Source organism: Microchirus variegatus (assembly GCF_963457635.1).
Source record: "Microchirus variegatus genome assembly, chromosome: 18".
Classification (NCBI taxonomy): domain Eukaryota; kingdom Metazoa; phylum Chordata; class Actinopteri; order Pleuronectiformes; family Soleidae; genus Microchirus; species Microchirus variegatus.
This window is the reverse complement of record NC_139819.1, coordinates 3,452,864-3,479,058: the sequence shown is the minus strand read 5'-3', so window position 1 is coordinate 3,479,058 and position 26,195 is coordinate 3,452,864. Positions and strand designations below refer to the sequence as shown.

Sequence of the window (26,195 nt, the reverse complement as noted above, 5' to 3'; positions counted from 1 at the left end):
ACATTATAGTCATTTAATATTTACTTTTTATTTTAATATAATTATTAAAAATGTCAATATTCAGCAACTTGAAAAAACTTTTTATAAGAACTTGAAGAATAATTTTCATGTCGTATTGTGTATTTATGTATGAAGACAATTTTGTCATGGTGGCCACTCTGAAAAAGCAATTTTACCCATTGACCTCAATAGTAAAAAGTGACGCCTGTAAAAGTGTCCACAGGACACCTCGAGACATGTACACAGGCTTGTATAGATCATTATATTCTATATTTTCAATTCATGGAGTTTCCTCTTTGAAAAACCTTCCTTAAAGGCCATAAAAAGCCCAGAGAAATCATATTTCCCAGAGTGACGTCACAGCTGTGTACGAGCAAAGCAAAGCGCGGTCATGTGGCGTCTCGGGAACCGTACGATATGAAAACGTTATGAGAAATGTGAATAAATGAAGGCAATTATGGGGTTTTCGTTTACATATTTTTTTGTTATTTATTCGTCGCTCTTAAGCATTCATTTTCAAACTTAACTATCGATGTTTATACAAGACTGTCAGTGTTTATTTTTTCACAGCCTTGCAATTTGTGGCGCAATGCTGCCATCTGCTGGTCATGCAAAAAAGAAACCAGATACACGATAGATAGATTTATTGTGGACGTAAATAACAATAACAAATAGATGCATAGTATTTTTACGATATATATATATATATATATATGCGTGTGTTTACGTCTTTTTTGTTAAACGAACAGAGTCAAAGGGGCGGTGCTCTGTCTTGTTCTTATAATAAAACCATGGAGCAACTCCATAGGAATGAACAGAGTCAAAGGGGCGGTGCTCTAGCCTGTTCTCATACACATACATGGGTTAGCCGGCTAACAAGCTAACATGTCGTCGTCACTACGGGAACTTTGACGACACGTCGAGTGAACACGAAGAGACGTGACGTCATCAGTGAAAACACCGAACATGGAAAAGGTACAAGTGAAAAAAAAAACCGTTAGCATGTGTTTGACGAGCTAACAGCTAAGCTAACGGAGGCTAAAGCGTGTAGCCGAGCACAAGGTAACTTTGTGCTGAGTTTAACTCAGATGTTCGTAATGACGTCAGGTGACGTTTTAGTTTAACAGCTAAACCACTGAATGCACGTTAGCGCTATGACCGTTTAGTGTGTAGAAACGAGTTAACTGAGCTAAGTGTTAGCTAACTGAGCTAAGTTATGAGTGGGTCAAAGGCTGTTGATTTCGTCATCGTCGCAGTTCATTTCATCATCGTCGTGGTTGATTTCGTCATCACGGTGTAAAGAAAGTGCGAAAGAAACGTCGAAAATCCACACATGAACATTCAGAGGATTATTCATGAATGTGTTCATGTCAAACATCTATCCATTCATCTTCTACCGCTCTATCCTCCACATGAGGATCACAGGTTGCAGGGGGATCTCAGCTGACATCACATGGGACACAACAGAGACACAACAGAGACAAACGTCTCTTCTCACTGTCACACCTACGGTCAATTTAGTGTGTCCAGTTCGTCTGTATTTATGTATTTATTTGTGTGCAGAACTTTGACAGTAAACACCAGAGGAGGCAGATGAGGGCGTCAGCTGACTCACCTCATCGCATTTTACAGAATCCCCACATTTCTGAGCAGATTTCTACAGCGTAAGATCTTAATAATGACACAAATTCAACCTCTTTTTTTTTAACGAGGCTTCACCTTCCAATCACTGTGAACGTTGGCTGTTTTTAGGAAGCGTTCAGGTCCAAAGGCGTTAAGGAAGGAAGGCGACGCAGTGAGGAATCACAGCTACAGCAGCAGCCGTCGCGTTGGAGAGGGCACAGATGGTTTCCTACAGAGAGGGAGGGCGTCTGCAACAAAGGTCAGCTTCACTCTCGCCATCAACAAACTCAAAATTAACAAAAAACGTCTTCATGAATTTAATGTGTGTGGTTTTTACTCTTATTACAGGCAGCGAAAAGCAGCACAAATGCTGACAGAAGCACAGCAGCAAGAGGTGATTATCACATTTTTATTCCTCTGTTCTTGAAGTTATCACATTTCATTGTGAACTGATGAATCGTAGTTCATGACAGGTATTATTCTGCACTCACAGGGTTTTGTTGTTGTTTTCTATTGCAAGGTTACAGCACCATGTAAAACTATTTCTGTTCGACTGACATACGAACAACTGGACAACAGACAGAAAACTTTATTAACACATGCTCACATACTCGGGTTAGTCCAGTGACCTGAACCTAGAACTGGATCCATTGGGTTCTTCAGATTTTTTTTTTCCATTGTGACGTGTGCTGATTATACAACGAGAGGTTACAATGTCACGCTGCACTCACTAACGTCTGTACGTCTGCCTCTCGGTGATGTCTTCATGGTTCCTTTTGAAGCTGCAGCTCAGAGGAGCGGTGTCCAGTTTGAGGTGAAGATGTGTGATTTCCCGGAGCTGTCCGGTGGTTCTGTGCCCGGCCACTTGTCACCGCCGCCCTCTGCTGGTCACAAAGAGAGGATGGTGAGTCAGTGCTGATACTTCACATGAACAGTTAAAAGTCAGATGCGGTGCTAATGTTCTGTCACAATGCGATGTTCTTTTCAACAGTCCGTGACGAGACGATCACCAACACCTCAACATCCACAGCAGCGCGGCTCTAAGCCACGCCCACCTGTTGTCCCAGCAGGTAAACTCCCTGGTGTCATTGTTCACTTGTGTTATATATTCACACATTTCAGATATTGATTATTTCTTGTGAACAGGTCAGACTGTGGTGACGTCGTGGGCCAACGTCGCCTCTCAGCCTCCGAAGAAACCAGTTCCTCTGGAGAAGACGACCAATAACAACGACAGCAGCAGTGGCTCCTGCCTGCAGGTGACACCATCAATGTGACTGTGACATCATCAATGTGACACCATCACATTTTTGGTGACATCATCAATTTGACACCATCAATGCGACGGTGACAGCAATGTGACACCATCACATTTTTGGTGACATCATCAATGTGACGCTGATACCATCAATGTGACGCTGACATCATCAATGTGACGCTGACATCATCAATGTGATGCTGACATCATTTATGTGATGGTGACATCATTAATGTGATGGTGACATCATCAATGTGACAGTGACATCATAATGTGATGGTCACATCATCAATGTGATGCTGACATCATTAATGTGATGGTGACATCATCAATGTGACATCATCAATGTGACAGTGACATCATAATGTGATGGTAACATCATCAATGTGATGGTTACATCAACAACGTGATGGTAACATCATCAATGTGACATCATCAATGCGATGGTGACATCATCAATGTGATGGTAACATCATCAATGTGACATCATCAATGCGATGGTGACATCGATGTGATGGTGACATCATCGATGTGATTAAAACATAAATGTGAGGAAAAAATATTTATACACAAAAATGTTTCCATGACAACAGGATGAGTTTTCTTACTTTCTGTAAATGTAAATTAAAACATGTGAAGTCACATGATCTGAAGTGACCGACATGTTTTAATTGAACCATGTTCACGTAGAATATTGTTTTACAGTCGAGAGAGACGTCGAGTCGTCACGGTGACGACGCCACGGCAAAGAAAAAACGCAGGAAGAAAAAGAAGAAGAGTAAAGAAGGTGGTGAAGAAGAAGAGGAGGAGGAAACACTCGTCTACCAGGAACCTCCCAAATTTGAGGTGAATTAAATTTTCAGTATCCTCAAAATAAGATGTTTTTTTTCCTCTCTTTAAATATAAAAATCATGATGATTTCTGTGTTTTTAGGATGAAGATGAGTTTCCAGGTTTGATGAGCAGCAGCTGTTCAACTAAAATATGCACTCAGGTATATTTATCTACACTTAAAGGGATAGTTCAGTTTCTTCTTGTGGGACTATGTAATAATGATAATAATAATAATAATGTACATAAATGTCCCATACACCCGCCCCCCTCTGAAAATACAATCTGAGCTATCCCTTTAAACATGTGTTAAGGTTAAACTAAATGAGATGTTGATGTTTGTGTAGGAGAAGCAGAGAGACAGAGGTCATCAGCTGTCCAACCAGAGCAAAGCACCTGTTTCCACGGAGATGCTTAAAAAAGGACAGGTGTGTGTGTGTGTGTTTTCACACTGTTAACCTGTGTTTTTCAGACTGTTTTCAGACTGTTGTTGTTTGTGTTTGTAGAAAACAGAAAAGGTTTCTGGTAAAAAGAGCAAAGCTCCGGTTCAGCTGGACATCGGGAACGTGTTGGCCGTCCTGGAGAAGAAGCAGCAGCAGAGTCACAAAGATAAAGCTGTCGTTCTGTCAGGTGAGTGAACACCTTTGCTCTGCATCACTCACTCACTCACTCACTCACTCACTCACTGACCGTGATTTTGAAACGTCTCTGTGAAGTTGGCGGAGGACTTCCTGTCATCCACAAGCCGGCGTCTTCTCTTCAGAAGAAGCCGGAGAAGTTTGCTCACAATCCTCTGGACTCGACCAGTCCACTGGTGAAGAAAGGAAAACAGAGGGAGGTTCCTAAAGTCAAGAAACCTACAGCTCTGAAGAAGGTAAACACTTGCACACACACACACACACACAGTTGTGTCCAGAACGTGTGTTCATGTTGGATTGAGGTGAATTACAGATGTGTTTTTTTTCCACTCTCAGGTCATTCTGAAAGAACGGGAGGAGAGGAAACAGCGACGTCTGCTGGAGGAGAAGGGAGACACAGGTGAAGGTGGCGAGGAGCAGATTGAAACAAACATTACAGGTAAAAACGTAAATAACAACAACACAATGCACAATGCAGCACAATGATGAAGGCGATGATGATGATGTTCTTTTCAAACCTTTAGAGGAAGTCGTGAGTCCATCTGAAGAAGCCGAGGAAGCTGAAGATCAGACCAACGTCAACGATTCAAACCACAAACATGAAGAAGAAGAAGGAGAAGAAAGCAGGTCACATGAACCCTGCCTCGTCAGCACGGTCAACATCCACAGCAGGAGATTCAGAGAGTAAATTGGATTAATAATCTGATTCATCTGCTGCATTCGCTGTGAACACACTGTAACACTGTGTGTGTGTGTGTGTGTGTGTCAGTTACTGCAGTCAGATGCTGAGCAGAGATGTGGACGAGTGCGTGACCACTTTGCTGAAGGAACTGGTTCGATTCCAGGACCGTTTGTATCAGAAGGACCCGATGAAAGCTCGCATGAAGCGTCGCATCGTGATGGGTCTGCGCGAAGTTCTCAAGCACCTTCGACTGAGGAAGGTCAAATGTGTCATCATCTCGCCCAACTGTGAGCGCGTCCAGTCCAAAGGTAACGACCGCGTCGCAGAGGCATTTTTCGTCCACACATTAGTATCAACTATCGACCTCCTGTGACCTTTGACCCTCCACAGGCGGCCTGGACGAGGCGCTCTACACCATCATCGACACGTGTCGGGAACAGGAGATACCGTTCGTCTTCGCTCTCTCCAGGAAAGCTTTGGGTCGCTGCGTGAACAAGGCGGTGCCGGTCAGCGTGGTGGGCGTGTTCAACTACGACGGCGCTCAGGTCACGATTCTCTCCATAGCTGATCAATAACACCATACACTACATCAATACATCAAACAATAATATCAGTAACACAGATGTCAGCGACATCAGTAGAATATCAATAAAGTTTTTTCTGCCGTCTCATGTGCAGGACCACTACCATAAGATGATCGAGTTGTCTTCTGAAGCAAGAGCGGCCTACAACGTGATGGTGTCAAGTCCGGAGCAGAAAGACCATGCAGAGGAGGCGGAGCCACACATCAGCAGCCAGGCTGAGGAGGCGGAGCCTAGTGCTGACAACACACATCCAGAAGAACCAGAATACAGTGAGTCACTGACGTTTAAAAACGCCCCCCAGTGGTTATCTGGGAGATAGTCCCTTCACTGAGTGAACTCTGAAGGTCGTGCGGTGTGAACTCTGAAGGTCGTGCGGTGTGAACTCTGAAGGTCACGCAGCGTGAACTCTGAAGGTTGTGTGGTGTGAACATGTTAAAGTAAACTTGAATTCATATTTTCTTCTTCCAGTGAAACTATGGAGGAAAATGTTGGTGAATGAGAAAAACCAGGAGGCGCTAGACTCATTGTTTCTGAACAAAAATGAAGATTGTGACAAAAACACAGAAGAAGACGAAGAGGAGGAGGAGGAGGGGAGCTGACAGAGGTGATGACGGATTAACTCATGTGACATCTCTGAACCAATCAGAAAACATATGTTCATGTTGCGATCAATAATCTGTGATTGTTTAGTTTTAGTTTAAAGATTTTTTTTTTTGTGTTTTTGAGTTAGAGTTAAACAATAACAGGAAGTGATGTCATAGAGGAGGAGGAGGATAAATATTAGTTGATCACACATTGATCTTATTTTGTTAAACTGTGAAAAAAAGGTTGTTTTAGGTTGTAGAAAAGAAACAGAACACGTCTGTCAGTTAAACCGTAAACCTGAAGCATTGCATCATGGGAAAACATGTTTACGTCATCACAGTGTTTAATTTTTGACCATGCAGGTTTCCACAGCTACACTGCAGGTGTGATCTTTATAATCATAGATAGAATATGTAATTTTTTCACATGAATGATATTATGAGGATAGACTTTAAAAAAAAAAGAAAAGATTTGACACGTGAGTCACATGATAATTTATTGAATGTGATTTATTTATTTAAAATAGATTGAACAGATAATGTCAGTCTGTGATGTTATAACGTCTCTGATGTCATGATGGACCTGGCATTTTAAGGCCACGCCCCCTGAGGTGAACGATATATTAATTTTGTGTTAATAACATTAGTTATGAATTTGAATGATTTTCTATGTTCAGTGGCTTTTTCCTCAAGGGTCAAAGGTGAAACTCTGTAAAGGTCTATAACTGCTGCTGAACACACACTTTGTTTCTGTGAAACAAGTGAATCACTTTTGTTAATTAACTGATGTCATTGAATGTTTTCTATTTTATGAAATAAAACTGGAATGACCTGTCATATTATTGTTTTGTGTATTGTGTAACTTTGGTGACATGCAACTCTAGTTATATGTAAAATAGCGACCATTAGTGTTGACAAGTTGCAGTCCTAATTTAACATTGAACATTGTTGTGTGTGCTCAAACAGACAAGGAAACTGAGCATCACCTCCTACTTGTTCATATACTGCACATACACGTACATGCATAAACATTTATTTATATATATATATATATATATATATAAAGGGCAAATCCTCCACCGGTCTGCATGAAAGATGTTTTCTTAATATGAGGACATATTAGCATATAAAATATGAACAGAACATTTTCTGCTCTGCTAAACGTTTTTCAAATTAATTCACAACGTCACTGCATTGAACACATGTGTCGTTGACGCCCTCTGGTGGTTGAAGCAGAAACCTGCTAAAATACTAAAATAAAACACTGTGATCACGTGAGCGTCAAACAAACAGCAGCTGCGTCAAACAAACAGCAGCTCAGTCGAAGACGACGGATCTTTATTTTGCATGATTTATTTTAATGTTATTTTATTTCACTGCTGTTGATCTGAAAGTGTCAGTCTGTGACCTCACGATGACGTGTCGCTGTGGCCACGCCCAACATCCTGCGATGCGCAGTCACAGCATCGTCGCCCTCATCGTCAATGTTTTTGATGGAGAAGTCACTTATTGAGAGGAAACGGTCTGTGAGTATCACACTAGTCGCCTTTTATCACCATTCGTTGATCTATGTTAATGATGTCATGCGATGTTATTGGTGTTATTGGTGTTATAAATGGGAGCAGAGGAGAGACGGAGGAGAAAACAGGCCGCTGTGATTCACTGACATCATCTTCGTCACATTTAACCTCACGCTGCTTCACAACAACACACACTTTTTTTACACGTTTCATAATAAACACACACAGCACACACGTTCAAGTTAGCACTGTTCTCATGTTAGCAGTGATGCTAGTTGTCATGTTAGCGGTGCTGCTAGTTGTCATGTTAGCGGTGATGCTAGTTGTCATGTTAGCGGTGATGCTAGTTATCACGTTAGCTCGGCTATTGGCCCTATGGTGTGTGTGTGCTAATGCTAATGCTCCTCTCTGTGTGTGTGTGCGCGCGTACATGTCTTACGTAACACAAAACTTTAACAGGCTTTTTGAGGATTAAGACCTGGTTTTAGGGTTAAAATTGGGTTTAGGTTAAGGGTTAGGGTTAAGGAATGTATTATGTCTCCGAGTGTCCTCACAAAGCCAGCGTGTGTGTGTTGTTTTGTTCATCATCATCATCATCATCATCATCATCTTCTTCTTCCTTTTCTGTTTATTTACACAAACGCATGAACTGGTGACAGTGATTCATTGATCCTCATCAATATCTAAGCGTCTTGTTATTGATGTAAAATCATCAGAAACAGTGAATTCTCCTCATAATCTGTAACATCAGATAATCTGAGAAAATCCTGAATAGATGCTAAAATAAAAACAAGCATTAATAAATACGACTGTTTCATAAACAAGCAAAGTCATGAAACTCTCTAAGTAATCAGATGATCATGATGAAATATCGTGTCATGTAAACGCTGTGGTGACAGGGTGAGGTTGATGGAGATGATGATGCAGCAGCAGCAGCAGGTTATTGATTGAAACACTCCCAGGCTTTTATTGTGAAAGTGGACAGACTGTACTTCCTGTTGTCAGGTTTGTTGTGATAAATACGTTGTCAAAAACCCGGGCTGACATTTGGACGTCTGACTCCAGTCCGACTAAGACGAGCTGGACTTTAGTCGGAATGACGTGATGTGAATTATTGTCTTTTAACTTGAATGTGAACACAGTGTATGTGAAGGTCGTAGTCAAAGATCAAAGGTTACTCAGCTGTGGACTCCTATTCCACCTTCATGGTTTATACCAGTAAACACTGGTTTATAATACCAGTAAACAGTGGTTTACCACTTTACTAACTCTGTCATGTCATGATGTCACTCTTGGCTCCTGTTGGTGGGAACGTTCCTGCCGAACAGAAAACTCAGTGAACCAGGACACAAGGTCACTTCCTGTCTCCCCTCTGTTTCCTCCATCATTTGTGTTTCGACGTGTGTTCTTTCTGATGCGTTTCCGTGGTAACGTGTGGAATGAGCTGTGATTGGCTGAGCTGCAGATGTGAGACGACTCTGAAAATCTGGGGTCCTTTTGTTTTTTGTGTGTCCAACAAAAAGTTCTTTGATTCAGACACTCGCTCTCACACACACACACACACACACATTCTTGTACTTGCCACATACTGAGGACCAGCATTTCCACTTAATAAATCAAAACAATTACAAATATCTACTTCATGAATGACATCTACAAATAACTACTGGTTGCAGTACCATAAAATGTCTGCAGGTAGAGCCCCAGAGCAAAAAGGGCTGGAAAACTTTTTCAATTTTTTTTTATTTTTTGTAATTTTTGGTCCAAAATTTGACAAAAACGTCATACTATACTATGTCGTCCAAAATGTGAAAAAAAATGTTGGTCCAAAATTTTGAAAAAAAATGTTGGTCCAAAATTTTGAAAAAAAATGTTGGTCCAAAATTTTGAAAAAAAATGTTGGTCCAAAATTTTGAAAAAAAATGTTGGTCCAAAATTTTGAAAAAAAATAAATTTTGGTCCAGAATTTGAAAAAAAAATTTGGTCCAAAATTTGAAAAAAAAAATTTTTGTCCAAAATTTGAAAAAAGAAATGTGGTCCAAAATTTGAAAAAAAAATGTTGGTCCAAAATTAGAAAAAAAAAAAATTGGTTCAAAATTTCACAAAAAAAGTCATACTATATTATGTCGTCCAAAATGTAACTTTTTTTTTGACGAATTGAGTATAGCATGTTTTAGCAAACTAAGGAAGTGATTTCAATGAAAACAAAGTCAGGACCGGCCAAAATGTCCTCACTCTGTTGGTTAAAAACCCTCACTGGTCCTCAGTATGCCACAAGTACAAGAACACACTCACTCACTCACTCACTCACTCACTCACTCACACTCACACATAGGTATATGTTTGCTGACTCATCCTGCTTGTTTTATGTTCTTATTTTCCTCAGTAACATGCTGATGTTTTGTCTTCTGCAGATGTTACATTCTGACCATGTTGTCCACGTCCCCTCCCCTTCTGTCCTCGTCCCTGGCGGTGCTGCAGCGATGGACCCAGTAAACAGAGTGTGAGTGCGGCTGTTGCGATCATCTGCACCTTGCTCCACCTCCTCCTGGATGATGGACAGCTCTCCCAAACTGTCTGGTGAGACACTGATCGTGCATCACATTCCGCTGGTGCATTGTCAGGTGTCGGGGCGGCGACCGCGGGCCAGCTGCGGTGGTGGTTCACTGAAGAGGAGCAACCCGTTCAGCCTGCCTGAGAACCTGGGCCTGAGCCGCACCACTTCGCTTCCAGAGAGAGACGTCCTCCAGAGGGAGGCGCTGTTGTACAGCAGCCTGATCCACACCTCCAGCGGCTCCTGCTCCTCCCACACAGGACGAGAGTGCGGCGACAGAGGCGGCGGCGGCGGCGGCGGCATGGTGAGCGATGACTCGTCGTTCACTTCAAGCAATTCAGAGGATCAGCTGATCGCAGCTCACACGCTACCGAGAGCGAAACCGAGAAACAGGAACCCACTGCGGCACAACCCGTTCCTACTGAGCGCCAAGGACGAAGAAGACGAGGAGGAGGACGCCGATGACCTCAACAGTTACATCGAGGACTCCTCCTTTCACCTCCACGGCGACACTAGCCCCACCCTCGGCGATGGGATTGCTCCGTTCCGCCTGCACGACCTCGACTTTGCGTCGGGGCCGTTTGTTTTACACGGCTCGGTGCAGGGAAGCAGCCACGAGTCCCTGAGGGGCGGGGCCTCAGATCTCTCCACTCACCTGGAAGACCTAGACATCCTTGGTCTGGACCGTCAGCGTCGCCATGGCAGCAGTGGTTCCAACATGTCCATGGACTGTGGCGAGCAGGACTGGGGCGATGAAGAAGAGGATGACGATCACCTGATGAGGTGCGGGCGGAGCAGTAAGACGGGCTCGTACTCGTCGAGCTCGTCGATGCAGCACTGCTCCTGCTGCGTGCTGTCGCAGAACTTCACGCATCACTTCCCCGAAACCTTCCCTGAACCGTGTCACCACGGTTACGCCAGCGACTCGTCCTGTAACAGCTCGGACGGCGTCCTCGTCAACTTCAGCGCCATCTACAACAAGATGAACAACGGCGTGCCTGAGAGGCCGCCGGCGTCGACACACGCGAACCTCAACAGCTCCACAGATCTGGATTACTCCCGCACCGCGACGACCTCTGACCCTGCAGGAAAACTTCCAGACTCAGGGGGCGGGGCCTTTTATTTGGACCTTCATACCTCGCCGACTGAACCTCCGCCACCGACGCAACAAGCGTTTTTCCCCGGCCACGCCTTCCCTCTGATCCATGAGCCGCACCTGTCCACCTCCTCCACCTGCTCATGCTCAGTGGAGCACCAGGGGGCGCTGGACCTCGACGCCAACTGCAACTCGTACCTTCCTCCGCACTCCGGGTCGTCAGGTGACCTGGCGTCCTGTCTGCAGAGCCAGGCCCGCCTGGTTGTCGCCACGCAGAACTACTACAAGCTGGTGACCTGTGACCTTTCGTCCCAGTCGTCACCAAGCCCCGCCCCCTCGTCGGTCAATAGCTGCTCTGATGAGCACAGCAAAGGAAGCCCCACCCCCACACAGCCCAGTGAGTACTTCCTGTTCAGACAGGAAGCAGGTCAGAGCGATGTGAACGAGGAAGACGAGGAAGGTGGACCGTCGCCGCAGGTTAGTGTGACATCACAGGTCTAACAGTTTGTGATTGGTCAAACAGAACATGTCAGATTTCACAGGTGAAAAAATAATCACTGATGAGAATTTTTTGGTTTGAAATCAGTTTTGTATCAATTTTTAATATTCTTTTTTTTTCTATTAAGATTATGAAACATTCATGTTTATACTTAAAGCTGAGTGTGTGTTTGTTGTTAATTTGATTTTCAGAAAGAAAGAAACGAGGAGGAGGAGGATGATGATGAGGATGAGGATGAGGAGGAGGAGATGAAGAATCAAGCAGCAGGTGGCTCTGGAGCTCCTTCTCCAATGCTTCAGGGTCAGGTATACGTCAACACCTCCCCCCCTGTGGTTGGCCGGAACGTTATTGGAGGAGGAGCCACTTCAGAAAGTCGTCCACGTTCACGCAGCTACGATCGCAACCTGGACAAGTCTCCGTCTCCTCGTCTCGGATCTCTGGAGCGAATGTTGAGCTGCCCGGTCCGACTCAGCGAGGGCGCCGCTGCCCCGGCCCCGCCTCCTCCTCCAAGGGTCACTTCCTTTGCAGAAATCGCCAGAAGTAAGCGACGAAACGGAGGGTCGCCGTCGTTGAAGGCAGCCCCAGATCTTTTCTCCTCCACCTACTCCACCCACTCCCACTCCTCTGTGGATTTCTCTCCAATCCTGGAACAGCGTGTGGAGGCCGAGAGGCAGAGCCTCTCACCTGTCGCCTTCACCAGGTGTTACAGCCATGGCAGCATGGAGCGCCACCTGGAGGCAGCCAGGGGGAGCCACACCAAGGCTGACGGTACGTCATCCTGGGCTGTTCATTCAGCCATGTTTCATTCATCATATCATATACCATATGTCACATGATATAATATATGAAATATACAAAACAACTTTTATCATTATCATATCTTTGATATGAAAATAGTTTATTTAGAGTTAGGAGATTAGGAGAGGAGATGTTTGTAACCAGCTCAATCTCGCCCCCCTCTGGTCAAAGACAGCACTACACCCAGCTCAGGTGACATTGTTGGGCTGCAATGACAAACATCTTGTGCAACACTGTTGACATCACACACACAGAAGCAGAATCTACTCGTCGCTGCTGTTTCTTCTGTCTTAAGGTCCAGTCACTATCTGTTTGTGTGTGTGTGTGTGTGTGTGTGTGTGTGTGTGTGTGTGTGTGTGTGTGTGTGTGTGTGTGTGTGTGTGTGTGTGTGTGTGTGTGTGTGTGCGCGCGTTCGCCTGTACATGATCAATAATCAATAGTTTATTGATCTTCTGTGTAAAGGTTGTTAGTAATAAGGTTGTATTTGTGTTTTTGTTGACTACAGGTTTCTCTGCCTCCTCAGACTGCCCCCCGGTGGCGGTGGTGAGGTACAGACACGACCAGCGTCCCACGTCTCTGCCGATTCAGCCGTTCACCTTCCATCACCAGTTCACTTGTAAACCTGCTCAGCCTAAACCTGTGCTGCCGCTGCTCTCGGGCGTTGTCTCTGGGATGCAGGCTCGCTGTGACTCCGCCTCCTCCCCAGGTTCTGGTTCAGACCCGGTGGATGAGGAACGTGCAGATGCAGCTGGAAATGTTCAGACGACAGTGGACCCTCCCCCCGCTTTAGTCCGTCCCTCGCCTCTCGGGAGCTACTCTCCAGTCCGTCTGCAGGGGGCGCCGAGCTCTGGGACGTGCTCCACATGTAGCCTGAGCCCTCAGCCGCCGTCGCCACTGTCGGCGGGCCTCACGCCCCCCCACACCCCTCTGCACGCCAAACAGGGGGCGGGGTCAGCGCCATTACCACAAACTCCTCCTCCATCTCTGACCACGAAGAGAGGGGCAGTGCCACCGCCGCTGACGGCACTGCAGGGTCACCAGTACCACTGTGGAGCCCCGCCCCCTTTAGCAGCTCTTCCCAGTGACACTCTGAGTCCACTGAGCTACGTGGAGTCTGGAAAACACGGAGACGGAGCCAAAGGAGGCGGAGCCAGAACACACAATGGTACGATCTAGATAAACAAAGGCATGACTGTTTCCTTGCAATGTGGTCATTATGGAAGAGTAGAGCGCCGCCAGTGGTCACAGGGGGAAACACATGTCAGACAAATCAAAGGCAATGTGAGAGAGTGGGGGGTGAGAGAGGAAGCAGAGAGTAGAGATGACATCACTGATGATGTCCGACATGTTTGTTGTTGTTTCTCTTCGATCTTCTGCTCCTTGTTCTTATTCGTCCCTTTCTTCTCTCTCGTACACCTTCATCCTTCCTCCCTTCACCTTTTCCACCTTTTCCTCTCTCTTTAACCCCACCCCCTCATCACGGCCTTAACCCCGCCCCTCAGCGCACCATCTCTCTCCTCAAGCTCTGAAATGGAGGGAGTACCGGCGCCGGAACCCTCTGAGCGTGGAGCGAGTCTGTGGATCCAACTTACTGTGCGCTAACGCCGAACCACAGCGGGCAGCGGGACCACGCCCCACAAGACGCAACGTGTTTGATTTCCCCACAGCGCCCTCTAGCTGCAGGCTGGGACGACTTCATGGTGCTTGTGGTTGTTTTGATGGGACTTTATTTATCTTCAGTGACCATGTCACCATTACTGCGTTATTGACCTTATTACTGAATACTCATAAAGGGGCGGGGTCCTCTGTATGTAATCTACTTTCATTTGGTTTGTTTATAAAACAAAAAATCTGTGTGTGTGTGTGTGGCAGGCTCTTCGGTGAAGACACAGCAGAGCGACTTCCTTCCAGATTATTTCTCTCTGTCTGAAAAACCTCCAGCAGAATTCTGTCTCTCTCCTGACGCCTCGTCTTCATCACTGTCCTCGTCACAGTCTCACGTCTCTGTGGACCTGACACAGAAGAGAGGTGAGCGTGTGTTTTCATTTACAGTTTGAAACCAAAGTGTGTGGATTTAAAGCTTAAGTGGTGCACCTTTAATTCAAGATGACGTGATATCGTGTTCATTCGTGTGTTTGATCATCCGAGACGGAGATTAATGGACAAACTGTCTCTGTCTGTCTCACTGTGTCTCTGTCCTTCAGCTCTGGTGAAAGCTGTGAACAGAGCCGTGGATCTGATCGTGGCTCATTTCAGCACCAGTCGAGACGCAGACGTGAAGGTGAGAAACTTCTTTATAACATCTGCGACAGACTTTGCAATCTCTCATCAATAACTTGCTCAAAGTGTCTCTGTCCCTCTGAATACTGCCGTCTCTCTGTTTTAGGCGAAGCTGGGGAACAGCTGGGTGAGTCCTAACGTGGGTCACCTGATCCTGAAGTACCTTTGCCCCGCCCTCCATGACGTGCTGCAGGACGGGCTGAAGGCGTTCGTGCTGGACCTGATCATCGGTCAGCGCCGCTGTCAGCCCTGGAGTCTGGTGGAGGCGTCCACTCAGCTGGGTGAGGATGAGGAAGAGGAGGATGAGCATCAGAGAAGAGAGTGTAACAGGTGTGAGGAGAGGTCATGTGATGTAACCACGATGTCCTGTGTCATCAGGTCCGTCCACTCGAGTCCTTCACACCTTGTACTCTAAGGTGAGTCAGTTTTCGGAGCTCAGCAGCGCCACCATGAGGATGAATGCCTTCATCTTTGGCCTCCTTAAGTGAGTTCTTCTTCTTCTACTGTTTACAGATGTTTTAACATGTTTAAAGGTGTGGATTTTAGTTACTTCTTCATTGAGATGTTTCTTCAGAAGAAAAGATTGAAGGTTTATTTCGTGTGTACGTTGTGTTTATTTTGGTGAATTAAAGGACGGTGCTGCTCTTGTTTTGTTTCAGTCTGAAATCTCTGGAGTTCTGGTTCAGTCATCTCCACACACATGAAGGTGAGGGACTGTGACATCATCACATCATCATCTCTGACATTTTCCAGAGTTTTCCGTTCAACTACGAAGAAACAGACCATAGTTTCCTAATCTTCTAGATATCACAAATGGTCTAAGATCATTAAACAGCATGACTCGGCTAAAATGCTGCGGTCTCGCAGACATTTGACAGCATGACTCGGCTAAAATGGTGGTGTCTAACAGACATTAAACAGCATGAGTGATGCTGTCGGCTAAAAGGCCGTCTTCTTGACAGACGCAGTGAATTCTGGGATATGTTTCTGGTTCAGGGATGACTATGTGTTTTTTCTGCATGTCACGCCACTTTAATGGCTCGGCTGTTATTTTATTTCTGCGTTAAATCATCCTTGTTTGTCTTTCAGATATAATCGCAGCTCATTATAATCCGTGGGGTTTCCTGCCGCTGTCGCAGGGGCCCTTCCGCCAGCTCTTCCAGGAGCTCCTCCTCCTGCTGCAGCCATTGTCGCTCCTCCCCTTTGACCTGGACCTGCTCTTTGAGCCACACCTTCTCCAGAAGGGGGCGGAGCACATGCGTCGCAAGGAGCAGCTGTGTTCAGCGGGACAGAGAGTCGACCAATCGGCTCGCTCCACCTTCCAGCTCATGAGAGGATGGAGCACCACTGTCAGCGAAATGGTCAGAGACTCGAGCGGCGAGACAAAGACGGAGAGGGCGGGGCTTAGACGAGAGGGGACGTGGCCGAGGATGGAGGGAGCGAGGGGGAGGAGGGAGGGAGCAGGAAGTGAGGAGACAGCAGGTGTGCGGAGAGAGACGGGTGTGGGACAGGAAGAGAGAAGGAGCAGAAAAGAGGGGGAGGAGTCAGAGGAGGGGCGTCAGCGGCGGCAGGCGGGCTGGTGGTATCAGCTGATGCAGTCGTCTCAGGTCTACATCGACCAATCCAACGAGAAAACCAAGTTCATCAAGAACGACAAGAAGAAAAAGTCGATGGAGCGACGACGCGGCCAGGCTCCGCCCACCAGAGAAGGAGTTGTGGAGGGGGCGGAGTCACGTCCAGAGGGGGAGGGCTTCAGAAGCAGCAGTGAGGAGTCGAATGGACAGCGAAGGAGACCGTCGTGGATGGGCAGTCCTCCAGAGTCTGTCCTCAGCCCCACAGCGCCACCTGCTGGGCCGGAGCAGAACTGCTCACCCAGCCACAGTCTGCGCTGGAGCAGGCTGTTTGGATCCAGTCGATGGGAGGGGCCAGGGATGAGGGGGCGGGGCCAGAAGACAAGGTGAGCTCAGTCAGACAAAGAAACAGTAATAAACTAGTTGTATAACAAAACTATAAAGGATATAATATAAAGATAAAACCAATGTCTCATACTGGGTCAAAGAGTGAAAATGTTTTCAAAGTGGGGGCGTGTCATTCAATAACGCTATAAACAGCCATGTGTGCAGAAGGGTTGTCAGCAGCAGGGGGCGCTCACCTCAAAAAACCTCAGCTATCCTTTTAAAGTCATAGAGAGAATATTTAAGATTGTTGATAAACTGAATGAACACTGTTGTTGCGTCAGCGCCTCCCTCAGGTCAGTCACGTTACTGCGTGTGTTTTTCCGTCAGACCGCCGTCAGGTTGGCTCGCTCTCGACCGCTCCGTTCTCGACCTCGTCGCTAACACCATCGGCGCAGGAAGTGGGAAGAAGGCGGAGCCTCCGACAGCTGTCGCTCACATTGTGACGTTACCACAACAACCTGAAGCCAAACAACCGTCTCCATGGTAACTGACCTCACACTTACATGACGGTGTTTATTCATAAAATGATTGATCTAAACTGCTGGATATATGTTAATGATCACTGGTCAGTTAATGGACTCTGCGCCCCCTTGTGTTTCCTCAGTGAAGTGCGCGCGCTGTGTCACCACATAGCGACGGAGCGCGATCAGCTGAGCTTCAACAAGGGCGACGTCCTGCGAGTCATCAGCAGGGCCCATCCTGATTGGTTGCTCTGCTCGCTGGGCTCCACCCACGGATTGGTCCCCATCGTATACGTCACCCTGAACCACCCGGAGGACGGCACAGAGAAGAGCGTGGACGCTGCCGCGAAGCTCTTCGGCGACGAAGACGACATGTAGAGGAGACGAAGACGAACGAACACGTGAAGAAGAAAAGCATGACGAGTGAAACATGAGCTCACGTCTGCATGTACACCAAGAAAAATTAAACCCAATATCTCTACTTCTTTTTCTTCTTCTTTGCATCCAGCTAAACGACACATGGTCACTTCCTGTGTCCCATCCCGTGTCACTTCCTGTGCGGCTGTTGTCCCCCGACTCTTTTCAGGTGATGTGTAAATCAGCTGATGATTTCCTGCCATGACTGAAGCTGCGGATGATGGGAACACGACGTTCTAATCTCTGGATGTATGGATGAATATTGAGAACCTGTAGTTCCAGATCCTCATTCTTCAGTGGGAAGGTTTCAGTATTGGTCTGGACAGATGTTTGTTTGGAAGTTTCCCACGATGTAGACGATGGTTTGAAGGCTTTCGGCTTCGTGTAGTTTAGTAAAGAAGAGAGAAAAGGAAGAGAAACGTGTGTTTTCATCATAAATCACTTTTGTTTTCTCTTATGTTTCATGAAGGGGACACGGGGGGGACCCCACAGTCTTCGAGACGCCCCTGCATGGCCTCCTGCAGTTTTTACACTGGTTCAGAGAAATGTAGGCGACGTCTCGTCCTCTGAATGTTTCAGCATGTTCTTCAAACAGACGATAGTCAGTGAACGCATCACAGCGTGTGTGTGTGTGTGTATGAGTGTGATAATCATTATTCTTAGTTCAGAGGTCAGTGAGCGCATCACAGCGTATTTTGTTTATGTTTGTCAGGTTAACACGGACAAATTCACTCCAGACACAAACGTGTGTGTGTGTGTGTGTGTGTGTGTGTGTTGAAGTAGTGTGACCCGCTGACGCTCAGTCCAAACATTAAAACAGGAATGATAAAAAAATATTTAATGTACATTTATTAAATAAATGAAAAGTCGTGTAGTTTTTGAAAAACTCATATTATTTAATTTGGCCTCATTTGAATGTTTTCTCTGTCGCATTAATGTACAGTTTTTATGTTGATGATATTTAACATTCATGTAAATATATATTTAAATGGCGTGTAAACAGTACAACATTATTCACGTGTATTTTCCGTTAGTTTCAGTGAGCAGAAAACGGCCTCCTGTCCTCGAGGGGGTTGATGTTGAATAAACGTCCTGTTCAGAGTCGCATGGTACACAAACAGGAAGTGATCACACAGTGGAAACGAGAGCAGAGGAGGAGACTTGTCAGTTTTTAAAGCCGAAAGACATCTCTTTCTCTCTCTGTGTTTTCACTCTGCCTTGTCCTGCCTGTATATATTTTCATCATTTACACTATTCTCTCTCTCTCTCTCTCCACACTTTATGATGTGTAAGTATGACATGATCAGACTCAGACTGAGGTGTCGTTTGTACTCAACACATCACACTCTTAAGTCATCACCTGTACCTAATAAAGTGACCACTTCTTCAGTCTCCTGTACCTAATAAAGTGACCACTCCACCTGTACCTAATAAAGTGACCACTTCTTTAGCTTCATCGTGTCACATGACTAAATGCTTCTCTCTGATTGGAGGTCTGTTTGATGATTGATTTTCACAGTAAAGCATCGTCGACAAAGAAACACAGTTAAAATGCTTTTATTTTTTGTTCTGCTGCAGCCTTACATGAGTTAGCTTAGCTTAGTTAGCTTCACAGTTTTATCACATTTTATTTTGGAAAACAGTTTTTCCTTTGATGTGTTTCCTCCTGAATCACTGACGCTCTTTGATGTTGTTTATTCTTTGTCTGCACCTTCTTCTCTCGGACACAGCGTTTTTCTGTAAACAAACATAGCTAGGTCAGTTCCTTCACAATAAAAGCACATTCACACGGCGACCTTCACAATAAAAGCACATTCACTGTGTGACCTTCACAAAAAAGCACATTCATACAGTGGCCTTCACAATAAAAGCACATTCACTCTGTGACCTTCACAAAAAAGCACATTCACACAGTGGCCTTCACAATCAAAGCACATTCACACAGTGATGTTCACAATAAAAGCACATTCACACAGTGGCCTTCACAATAAAAGCACATTCACACAGATGACGTTCACAATAAAAGCACATTCACACAGTGACGTTCACAATGAAAGCATATTTACACAGCGACGTTCATAATAAAAGCACATTCACACAATTACCTTCACAATAAAAGCACATTTATACAGTGGCCTTCACAATAAAAGCACATTCACACAGTGACCTTCACAATAAAAGCACGTCATGAACATGAACGTACCGCGCATTTGTTGCGTTGATCCACGCGTGTGGTCAGCTGATCGACCCAGGGTTCGTTGGGGGGGACACACAGGTTCCTGCCGCGTCTGGTCACCAGACTGGACAAACATTTGTTGATGTTTATGTTTATGTTGATGAGTGACAGGGTGAAACATGCTTTGTGTTTAAATATAAATTGAACTCACATGGTGGCGTCGATGGCACAGCCCAGCCCACTGAACTGACGGCGATGGCTCACGATGATGTGAGTGGGAATAGTTTTGTTCTTGACGCTGAGGCAACAGTCAACGGGAACCTGAGCCCACGACACTGACACACACACACACACACGACTGAGGTCAAAGGTCATGAAGTCACTATTAAATACTAACTTTAATAATGCATGGGATAAATGTAAAAAAAAAGATGTTTTTGATATTAGTCTAAAAAAAAGATTACATATAAGATTATTAAGATATATATATACATACAGATATATGTATGTATATGTATATATAACTATTAATATTTAATATTATTATTTTCTGTTTTTTTTAGTTATAATTAACATTAATAGCAACAATAATAATTCCATGACAACACAAGCAACATGAATTAATGAGGATGAGGATGATGCTCACGTGTGCAGCAGCCCATGACGAAGATGATGCAGCAGCAGATGAAGACTTTCATGTTCCCACACACACTCATGGTTCTTCTCTGATGAACTGATGAACTGAGCTCTCGGACTCTGTGCCTCTCTATTTATTGGTTCACTTCTTTCACTTTTAATTTCTATGCCCCCTTTCTCCCCTCCCCCTCCTCTGCTTTCTCCTTCATCTTATATTTCAGGAAGTGGAAGAAAAAAAAACCCCTGTGTGTTTGTATACACAGACACAGACACACAGTCAACAACTGCCTGGAGGTCAAAGGTCACTTATAAACTGTGCAGGTGCAGTAACTCTCTCACACACACATGCTCAATGAATGTTTTCAGGTGTTAGTGTGGACGCAGATTATCTGATGATACTGAGCCAAAAACACTCATTCTGGACTTTTTTGTCTCAGATATCGTTGGAGCGGATGTTCGACCGAGTGAAAACAAAATCAGCAGAGAAGGAAAAACAGGTTTGATCTAATATAACAAAAGACGTGAGTAATAAAATCTCTGTGAGTTTAAGTCTACGATATCTACGTCACATGTCCACGTCTTTATCTCACTGTTAGACAGACTTTTCCAACAGGAAACTGTAGTTTGTAAACCACTCACTCTCCCACACCAAACCTCATAGAGAAAATCTGTGATTTTAGCTCGCGGGGACACAGGAGCTGCTGGTCTACTGCTGCCTCGTGTGGTCACTTTGTGTCACTGAGGTCAATCTGAGCAAAGGATTTCAAACACTGAAGTGACAAAATAAGACATTTGAAGTTAGTGATGGAGGCAACAGTCCTATGTGCTGTGATGTTAAAATCACTGATTTTCTCTATGGGGTTTGGTGTGGAAGAGTGAGTGGTTTACAAACTTCAGTTTCCTGTTGGAAAAGTCTGTTTTACAGTGAAGATAAAGACATGAACATGTTCTTAAGATATCATAGACTTATCATAGAAGTCTTTCGTTAAAGTGGATAACTTGATAAATTAAATATTCCCGTGTGTTCAGTCACACATAGTGAAACTTAGTGGAGCGTTTATTGACAAAGTCTGCATTTCTTGTAAATGTTTGTTTGGATGTTTGCCCGTATTTAGTTTTATGTTCTTGGATTTTCCCCTGGAGGCTTTTACAGGAAAAGTTGAAGGACCTGAAGTGCTTGACACTCCCTCTGGTCCCATCGGTGTCATTTTCTCTCATTCATAAGAAGAAAACTGAAAAGGCAGAACAATTTAGTGATAAACACTCAAATCTGCTGATAAAATATATATATTTACATCTGTATAGTTGTTTGACCTGAGCCACAGTGTGTGTATGTGTGTGAAACCACTCACTCTCCCGCACCAAACCCCATAGAGAAAATCAGTGATTTTAACATCACAGCACACAGGAGTTGTTGATCCACTGCTGCCTCCATCACTGTGTTAAAATGTCTTATTTTATCACTTCAGTGTTTGAAATCCTTTGTTCAGATTGACCTCAGTGACACAAAGTAACCACACGAGGCAGCAGTAGACCAGCAGCTCCTGTGTCCCTGTGAGCTAAAATCACTGATTTTCTCTATGAGGTTTGGTGTGGGAGACTGTGTCATAAACTAATGTATAATACATATACATAAAATATAACGTGTACTATACATATGAGAGCAGACTTTGCTTTTTTAATGAAAACAAATTAAGATAAATAATAGGGACAAATGTGAAGATAAATATGTTTGTGTGAGGAAATTAAACGCAGTTGCATCATATTGTATCCGATATAATATAATATCATATTATATGACTGGGAATATTTCATAATGCCTGACAGGAATTCCTCTGAAAGATAAAGACGATAAATAGTGGCCTCGGGGAAACTTGTGCAGAATTTGGCAGCGACACATTTCCAGTCAGTGAGTTTTCACACTTTCGCTTTCACTGAGTCTCACCTGTATAAATGTACCTGCAGCAGAGCAGGAGAGAACAGAGGAGAAGAGAAGAGCAGCAGAAGAGAAGAGCAGCAGAAGAGAAGAGCAAACAACAAGAAACAAGAACAAGAAAAAAGAAAACATGAAGTCCTCTGGAATCACAGCTCTGCTCCTGCTGACTGTCCTGGTGTGTGCTGACTTCACAGCAGGTGAGACACACACACACACACACGCACACACACGCACACACACGCACACACACGCACACACACGCACACACACACACTAAAGTGAACATATGAACGTTGGTTTCTTCTCCTCAGCTGAGGTCGTGGTCGACTGTTGCCTCAGAACCACAGACAAGTTCTTCCCTCTGATTCTGATTGACAGCTACACACTGCAGGAGGCGGGACAAGGATGTGACATCGGCGCCACTGTGTGAGTTCACTTTAATCTGACTTCTATGGCTTAGTCTGACTGTCAGTGTGTAATCTGTGACCGACTGTCAGTGTGTGATCTGTGACCGACTGTCAGTGTGTAATCTGTGACCGACTGTCAGTGTGTAATCTGTGACCGACTGTCAGTGTGTAATCGTCGTCTTCATCTTTGTCTTCAGCTTCATCACAAAGTTGGAGAAAACCGTCTGCATCGTTCATCCTGAAGAAGAAAAGAAGAAAACAAAGTGGGTGAAATCTCACATCGAGTATCTGGACAAGAAGGAGCAGAGGAAAGAGGAGAAGAAATGAGGAGAAGAAATAAGGAGAAGAAGCTTTACCTCAGCTCTGACTCTCTGCTCTTTGTCGGTGTGGACGCAGTGCATTGTGGGAAAACATGGCTGAAGATCAAAGCCTAACCCGAAAAAACATGTGATAATAATCTGTGAATAATCTTTGGATAATCTGTGGTCCTGGACATGTTTCACTGAGTTTTTGTATAAAATGTTGTTATTGTTATGTAAGTTATTTTAAATAAAGTTTGACATGTTTGAATCACCTCGTTCTTCGTTGTTTCTGCTGCCCCCACAACCCTCTGGTGGAGGATAAAGCAGTAGATAATGGAATGAAGAAGTAGTAGAAGAAGTGACATATACAAATCATGATTTACAGATTAATGTCACACAATAAACGCCAACAAACATTAACTGATCAAAACAGCAGTCTAAAAACACAAGTTTCTGTCTCTGCTGTCAACACACACACATTCTTGTACTTGCTGCATACTGAGGACTGGGTTGCTGACAAAGTGAGGACCAGCATTTCCACTTTATAAATCAACACAATTACAAATATCTACTTCATGAATGACATCGACGAAGAACTACTGGTTGCAGTACTATTTTTTCTTTTTAATTTTTGGTCCAAAATTTTACAAAAACGTCATACTATACTATGTCCAAAATTTGAAAAAAAATAGACGCAAAATTTTTGGTCCAAAATTTGAAAAAGAAATTTGACAAAAAAAATTGACCCAAAATTTGACAAAAACATCAAACTATACTGTCATCCAGAATTTGAAAAAAAAAATTGACCCAAAATTTTTGGTCCAAAATTTGACAAAAACGTCATACGTCATACTATATGTGAATACTAAAACGTCATATGTCGTCCAAAATTTGAAAACAAATTTGAAAAAAAAATTTGGTCCAAAATTTGAAAAAAAAATTTGGTCCAAAATTTGAAAAAAAAATTTGGTCCACAATTTGAAAAAAAAATTTGGTCCAAAATTTGAAAAAAAAATTTGGTCCAAAATTTGAAAAAAAAATTTGGTCCAAAATTTGAAAAAAAATTTGGTCCAAAATTTGAAAAAAAAATTTGGTCCAAAATTTGAAAAAAAAGTTTGGTCCAAAATTTGAAAAAAAAGTTTGGTCCAAAATTTGAAAAAAAAATTTGGTCCAAAATTTGAAAAAAAAGTTTGGTCCAAAATTTGAAAAAAAAATTTGGTCCAAAATTTGAAAAAAAAAAATGTACCCAAAATTTTTGGTCCAAAATTTGACAAAAACGTCATACTATAATATGTCGTGCAAAATTTGAAAAACAAAAATTTGGTCCAAAATTTGACAAAAAAGTCATACTATACTATGTCATCCAAAATTAGATTTTTTTTTTCTTGACAAATTGAGTATAGCATGTTATAGCAACCTAAGGAAGTGATTTCAATGAAAACAAAGTGAGGACCAGCCAAAATGTCCTCACTCCGTAAAAATTACCTCATTTTGTTGGTTAAAAACCCTCACTGGTCCTCAATATGCTGCAAGTACAAGAACACACACACACACACACACACACACACACACACGCACACACACACACACACACACACACACACAATTCAGAAGCCATCCCATAATGTCATTAATATAATTTAACTAAATTGTTAAAAATAAACAATCCAGTGAAAGTTTGTTTTTGTTTTTTAATGAAGATAAAGAAAAATAAAATGTTTTTCTTTAAATTAAGAAGATAAATGAAAATCAATGAGTAACAGTTTTTCTTTTCATCTGTAACTAATTTCAAGAGTTAACAGGTTACAGGTGAACTGGTTACAGGTGAACCCTTAACCCAAAGAAACAAACTTAGTGAGAAGATTTATTAGACTGTTTATATGTCACTTCTGCCATTCATTCATTCATTCATTCATTCATTCATTCATTCATTCTTTTTAATGTAGTAAAAACTGAGTTAATTTTAAAATTTTCATGTGTTCATCAGTTCTTCTGCTTTCATTTTCTGATTTTTGTGATTTTTTTTTCATGTTTCAGCAGAAACAACGAAGAACAAGGAGATTCAAACATGTCAAACTTTATTTAAAATAACTTTACATTTTATACAAAAGCTCAGTGAAACTTGTCCAGGACCACAGATTATCCACAGATTGTTCACAGATTATTCACAGATTATTATCAAATGTTTGTAAGGGTTAGGCTTTGATCTTCAGCCATGTTTTCCCACAATGCACTGCTCCCACGCCGACAAAGAGCAGAGAGTCAGAGCTGAGGTAAAGCTTCTTCTCCTCATTTCTTCTCCTCTTTCCTCTGCTCCTTCTTGTCCAGATACTCGATGTGAGATTTCACCCACTTTGTTTTCTTCTTTTCTTCTTCAGGATGAACGATGCAGACGGTTTTCTCCAACTTTGTGATGAAGCTGGAGACAAAGATGAAGACGACGATTACACACTGACAGTCAGTCACAGATTACACACTGACAGTCAGTCACAGATTACACACTGACAGTCAGTCACAGATTACACACTGACAGTCAGACTAAGCCATAGAAGTCAGATTAAAGTGAACTCACACAGTGGCGCCGATGTCACATCCTTGTCCCGCCTCCTGCAGTGTGTAGCTGTCAATCAGAATCAGAGGGAAGAACTTGTCTGTGGTTCTGAGGCAACAGTCGACCACGACCTCAGCTGAGGAGAAGAAACCAACGTTCATAAGTTCACTTTAGTGTGTGTGTGTGCGTGTGTGTGTGTGTGTGTGTGTGTGTGTGTGTGTGTGTGTGTGTGTGTGTGTGTGTGTGTGTGTGTGTGTGTGTGTGTCTCACCTGCTGTGAAGTCAGCACACACCAGGACAGTCAGCAGGAGCAGAGCTGTGATTCCAGAGGACTTCATGTTTTCTTTTTTCTTGTTCTTGTTTCTTGTTGTTTGCTCTTCTCTTCTCTTCTGCTGCTCTTCTCTTC

The 26,195-nt window shown here is 43.8% G+C and overlaps 4 protein-coding genes across 6 annotated transcripts; 3 read left to right on the top strand and 1 right to left on the bottom strand.

Moving 5' to 3' along the window:
* Positions 1-840: 840 nt before the first annotated feature.
* LOC310940103 (selenocysteine insertion sequence-binding protein 2-like) lies at positions 841-6,794 on the top strand. Of its 2 annotated transcripts, none has more exons than XM_083905033.1 (18): positions 841-975; positions 1,564-1,664; positions 1,753-1,882; positions 1,972-2,017; positions 2,412-2,527; positions 2,615-2,693; positions 2,770-2,882; positions 3,587-3,727; positions 3,815-3,874; positions 4,059-4,139; positions 4,218-4,341; positions 4,428-4,585; positions 4,686-4,788; positions 4,874-5,033; positions 5,119-5,339; positions 5,422-5,576; positions 5,710-5,884; positions 6,084-6,794. In XM_083905033.1, exons 1-18 carry the CDS (start codon positions 967-969, stop codon positions 6,212-6,214), a joined length of 2,103 nt encoding a protein of 700 aa, XP_083761159.1. In that variant the 5' UTR covers positions 841-966; the 3' UTR covers positions 6,215-6,794. The 2 variants fall into 2 exon arrangements, with proteins under 2 accessions (XP_083761159.1, XP_083761158.1); XM_083905032.1 differs by having other exon boundaries at positions 2,406-2,527.
* Positions 6,795-7,598: 804 nt separating this feature from the next.
* rusc2 (RUN and SH3 domain containing 2) lies at positions 7,599-19,194 on the top strand. 2 transcript variants are annotated; one of them, XM_083904992.1, is made up of 13 exons: positions 7,599-7,725; positions 10,134-11,846; positions 12,060-12,636; positions 13,172-13,831; positions 14,169-14,366; positions 14,539-14,694; positions 14,871-14,947; positions 15,053-15,227; positions 15,325-15,430; positions 15,606-15,652; positions 16,036-16,903; positions 17,232-17,387; positions 17,509-19,194. In XM_083904992.1, exons 2-13 carry the CDS (start codon positions 10,272-10,274, stop codon positions 17,741-17,743), a joined length of 4,830 nt encoding a protein of 1,609 aa, XP_083761118.1. In that variant the 5' UTR covers positions 7,599-7,725; positions 10,134-10,271; the 3' UTR covers positions 17,744-19,194. The 2 variants fall into 2 exon arrangements, with proteins under 2 accessions (XP_083761118.1, XP_083761119.1); XM_083904993.1 differs by lacking the exon at positions 14,169-14,366.
* Positions 19,195-22,590: 3,396 nt separating this feature from the next.
* Positions 22,591-23,501, top strand: LOC310939723 (C-C motif chemokine 20-like). The gene is made up of 3 exons (XM_083904544.1): positions 22,591-22,727; positions 22,842-22,956; positions 23,135-23,501. The coding sequence occupies exons 1-3, from the start codon at positions 22,661-22,663 to the stop codon at positions 23,262-23,264; spliced, it is 312 nt and encodes a 103-aa protein (XP_083760670.1). The 5' UTR covers positions 22,591-22,660; the 3' UTR covers positions 23,265-23,501.
* A 1,878-nt stretch (positions 23,502-25,379) lies between these two features.
* LOC310939671 (C-C motif chemokine 20-like) lies at positions 25,380-26,195 on the bottom strand. The gene is made up of 3 exons (XM_083904481.1): positions 26,061-26,195; positions 25,812-25,926; positions 25,380-25,658 (listed from the first exon to the last, which is right to left on the bottom strand). The coding sequence occupies exons 1-3, from the start codon at positions 26,125-26,127 to the stop codon at positions 25,529-25,531; spliced, it is 312 nt and encodes a 103-aa protein (XP_083760607.1). The 5' UTR covers positions 26,128-26,195; the 3' UTR covers positions 25,380-25,528.